General features: G+C 47.0%; 1 protein-coding gene across 1 annotated transcript; it reads right to left on the bottom strand.

The window, feature by feature from the left end:
• Positions 1 to 1,152: 1,152 nt before the first annotated feature.
• On the bottom strand, positions 1,153 to 4,376 carry LOC122546167 (nesprin-2-like). The gene is made up of 3 exons (XM_043684975.1): positions 4,277 to 4,376; positions 2,301 to 2,353; positions 1,153 to 1,421 (listed from the first exon to the last, which is right to left on the bottom strand). Exons 1-3 carry the CDS (start codon positions 4,370 to 4,372, stop codon positions 1,193 to 1,195), a joined length of 378 nt encoding a protein of 125 aa, XP_043540910.1. The 5' UTR covers positions 4,373 to 4,376; the 3' UTR covers positions 1,153 to 1,192.
• Between the last annotated feature and the right edge of the window lie 147 nt (positions 4,377 to 4,523).

Raw genomic sequence — 4,523 nt, 5'->3', positions numbered from 1 at the left:
TCGGAGGGTCAGTGCTGAAGGAGTGCCACACTGTTGGAGGGTCAGTGCTGAGGGAGTGCCGCACTGTCAGAGGGTCAGCCCTGAGGGAGCGCCGCACTGTCGGAGGGTCAGTGCTGAGGGAGTGGGCACTGTCGGAGGGTCAGACCTGAGGGAGTGCCGCACTGTCGGAGGGTCAGACCTGAGGGAGTGCCGCACTGTCAGAGGGTCAGCCCTGAGGGAGCGCCGCACTGTCAGAGGGTCAGTGCTGAGGGTGTGCTGAACTGTTGTATGTATAACTAAAGTGAGCTCTCATCTTCCACCAACCAAACTGATGAAAAGAATAGCGTGATGTGATTTGAAATATAGTAGGGGGAATCACCAGTTAGTGTCTGATTGAACAGATATCCCCTAACCAACAGCTGTAAAACAGATCACCTCGTCATTATCACATTGCTGTTTGAGCGAGGTTTCTGGCTATGAATTACAACTGCAAGTATAACTCACCAGACAGCGTTCCTGTATTGAAAGGCACAAATAAAGTCAAAGATTTTTTTTCTGATCAATGACTCAATTGAGAATGGAGTCCTGAATTTATTTCCATTGAATACAAACAGGTGCTGCTGTTTGATGCAGGAATCGATGTGCTTAGCCACATGATCAGAAATTAATCCGACGATCACACAGCTCAAACATCCCAGGAATAGACTTCATTTCACAGCACCCTCCCCCCCCCACAACTAAACTCACAGTTTACTGTACAATATAGAAATAGTTCTTACTCTGAATAATATAATCCAGATTGCAAAGTTCCCTGATGCTGTTCTACAGTATTCAGAATTGACAAACGTCCAAGAAAGGGTTAAATTATACATCATGCAGTAGGGACATAGGATTGTGGATCCCACATGTTACATACAAATATATTTACATCATTTAGTTCCAAAAATATGCACTCGCCAAATTCAAACTGACCAGTGTTGCCTGGATATTAACATCATGAATTAACCAGACCTCTCAATCCCAGCTTCATATCAGAGGAAGCCCCAGCCCAGGGAAGAGTGGGATAGAGGGTGGGCTGTGTTCAAAAAAGGAGAGAGAATGAGTGAGAGTTAGTGTAGAGAAGGAGGAGGATACTATAGAGAGGGAGTGCGGCTGTAGGTGAGAGACAGAGAGAGGGGTGGGGTGGGGTGGGGTGGGGGACGCCCATGGAGGGTCATGTAGGTGGTGGGCCATTGGTGTATCGCAGCATTGGATACAGGGAGCGGGCAAAGTTGTTTGCCAAGGCACAATTATAGTCCTCCTGGGTGAAAGGAACTAGGCAGGCCAGGAGTAACAGCAGGAGGATGAGGAGCTGGAGGGGAATCGCAGCCCGGAAAACTCTGGACAGAAAGGATCGCGCCTTCGAGACTCCAAACACCCGCGCCCCAAGCTCTCCATCAATCCTGAGGAGGCAAAAACAAGAAAAGCACACGTTAGTTCACAAAATCCTTTCTTTACCTTCCAGAATGTTCTGTTCTGACCCAGAAACTGTCTTCAGGAAAACATTTTTGCAGACTGTCCACATTAATCATCCTACAGTCTAACAGGCCACTGTGCAAAAACACTATCAAAATAAATCTCAGGATGACCCAGGACAGAGGTCATCAATCACCACCTCCCTCCACCCCCCGACGCTCAGGAACAGCAGTGTGTACCACCCACAAGATGCACTGCAGAAACTCACCAAAGACCCTCAGACAGCACCTTCCAAACCCATAGCCACTTCCATCGAGAAGGACAAGGGGCAGCAGATACATGGGAACACCACCCCCTGCAAGTTCCCCTCCGAGCCCCTCACCATCCTGACTTGGAAATATATCGCCGTTCCTTCACGGTCACTGGGTCAGAATCCTGGAATTCCCTCTCTAAGGGCATTGTGGGTCTACCCACAGCACAGGGACTGCAGCGGTTCAAGAAGGCAGCTCACCCCCACTTTCTCAAAGGGGCAACTGGGGATGAGCAATAAATGCCATGCCCAGCCAGTGATGCCCATGGATGTGGGAGAGGGATGTCAAGGGTAAGATTAACCCTTCAATTCTCAGCACACAGACTGCTGGGTGCCCAGTCCTCAGATTGTGCACTGGATCAGTTGATGAGATGTGACAACGTTGACTGAATTTGTACGTTAAGACGATGACTCTGCCCCTGTATTTCCCTCCCTCTGCCTCTGTTCTTTAGTGCAGTCCAGTTGTGATCCTTTGAGTGCTCCCTTGTGGTCCTCTGAACCCTGCCCCACCACATCAAGCCCCACCATGACCCCCACCCAAGGCCAACACATTTACCTCTTTGATGATGAGGGAACAGCCGCTCTATCCATTCCGATCTCTCTCCGACCCTGTGATAAACCAAACAAAGACGCTGGTAACTCACAACAGAATTGCCTGGTGAAAGGGACAAACTCTACCCTGGCCACTGTGCAGGATGCTGACTGGTCCGACTGTAGCTGATGCTGAGTAAAGCCAACCTGACACAACCAAACCAAAGAACATGGCTCTTGCCGTCAAGTGTGGAATGCTCTGGCTGGAGCGTGTTCATAAAATGTATTAATCCCAGCACCGCCCGCCCCCGCTAACCCCCCCCCAACATCAGCACAGCCACAAATACAATCAGATGGAGAACAAACAGGCAACAAGACATTAACCCTTCTAAAGCTCAGAATTATAACGTAAAGGATTGAGAATGTAACCTCCCAACAACCAGTGTATGACGATGAACACACAGCGCAGAGCCACTTGACCCTTTATTGTATTCTCTTAATTAAAGAGACCTATATTCGTAATGAACTGTAATTGTGCTGAATAGATCATAATTATGAATACTTCAGTTTTACTGCAATCGTTGTCTATAACTGTCACGAGTTATAGCAATTTGATATACGTGTAGCATTGAAAGAGACAGTGGCAATGAGCTAACGACAGAGTAAACACGTGTAAAATGTAATATTTTTGTCCAATAGTAGGAGGTCGATTTTGCATGAGTAACATTTTAAGGTTAGAAACTGATTGCACAGATACACAGAAATCTGGGTTCAATGTTTCTGAAGCAAAGGGGTGTCAAGGAGCCAAAGGTTTGTGCGTAGACATTTCATCAATGGGGGGGGGGGGGGGGTGCAACAAATACAAGTGAGGAAAAGATAGGCACACCCTGTACATCACAAACGGTGGGTCCCTGGGAAGCACAGAGGATCAGTGCGCATAAACCAGTCCCTAAAGGTAGGCAGGACAGGTAGTTATGGAGGAATATTGAGTACTTGCCTTTATTAGCCAAGGCATAGAGCTTTAGAGTAGGAAGATTTAAAAACCAAGTTATCTAAACTGTGAAAATTCAAAGCTCTGAGATTCAGAGGGATCTAGGTGTTCTGGTCCACGTAATTAAAAAAGCTAATAGCAATGTTCTTGCTAATTACATAGAAAATTAAGCATCAAAGTAAGAAGTTATTCTTCAGTTATATAGAGCAATAATGAGACCACATTCAGAACACTGTGCATAGTATTGGTCTCCTTTTACAGTCTTATTGAATTCAAAGTTTGGGTGAAGATTTGTAGCTCGGGTGCTCGTTGTTGTGGTTCTGTTCCCCGAGCTGGGAATTTGTGTTGCAAACGTTTCGTCCCCTGTCTAGGCTACTAAGGATAGCTGGTCGTGTCGTTTCGTGGCTAGTTGGTGTTCGTGGATGCGGATCATTAGCTGTCTTGCTGTTTGTCCTATATAGTGTTTTGTGCAGTCCTTGCATGGGATTTTGTACACTACATTGGTTTTGCTCATGCTGGGTATTGGGTCCTTCGTCCTGATGAGTTGTTGTCTGAGGGTGGATGTTGGTTTATGTGCTGTTATGAGTCCTAGGAGTCGCAGTAGTCTGGCTGTCAGTTCGGAAATGCTCTTGATGTATGGTAACGTGGCTTGTCCTTTGGGTTGTGGTATGTCCTCGTTCCGGGCCTACCTACAGCACATGGACAGCAGCAGTTCTAAAAGGCAGCTCACTCCCACCTTCTCAAGGGGCAACTAGGGATAGACAATACATGTGAGACGAGCCAGTGACACCGACATCCCAAAAGTGAATGAAAATATCTACTTTCACCTGACTCATTCAAATTAGAAGGAGATTACGTGGCCTATATTAATGCTACAGCTCACTGAGCACACGGTGGACATAGCTGGTGAGAGTGTGGTGCTGGAAAAGCACAGTGGGTCAGGCAGCATCCGAGCAGCAGGAGAGTCAATGTTTCTGGCATTAGCCCTTCATCAGGACACTAACACTTACCACTTGGTGCCGTAGGGGAGTGCTGCTCATTGGAGCAGGGGAGAAATCCAACTCATCAGCAGAGATCATAGAGCCCACATCCTGGGGAGAGAACATTAAAGGTAAAGGAGAGTCAATTCACTGAACTCCACATTATCTTGGGATGGCAACTAAAGGCATCTCGACATTAACGTCTTTATTTTGGTAACATTCCGCACAATAAGTGAATATCACACATTAGGACATTTGACACACACACACAGCAGAA

This window comes from Chiloscyllium plagiosum, unplaced genomic scaffold (genome assembly GCF_004010195.1).
Source record: "Chiloscyllium plagiosum isolate BGI_BamShark_2017 unplaced genomic scaffold, ASM401019v2 scaf_98615, whole genome shotgun sequence".
NCBI lineage: Eukaryota > Metazoa > Chordata > Chondrichthyes > Orectolobiformes > Hemiscylliidae > Chiloscyllium > Chiloscyllium plagiosum.
The sequence above is the reverse complement of the archived record's forward strand: the minus strand, read 5'-3'. Positions and strand labels throughout refer to the sequence as shown.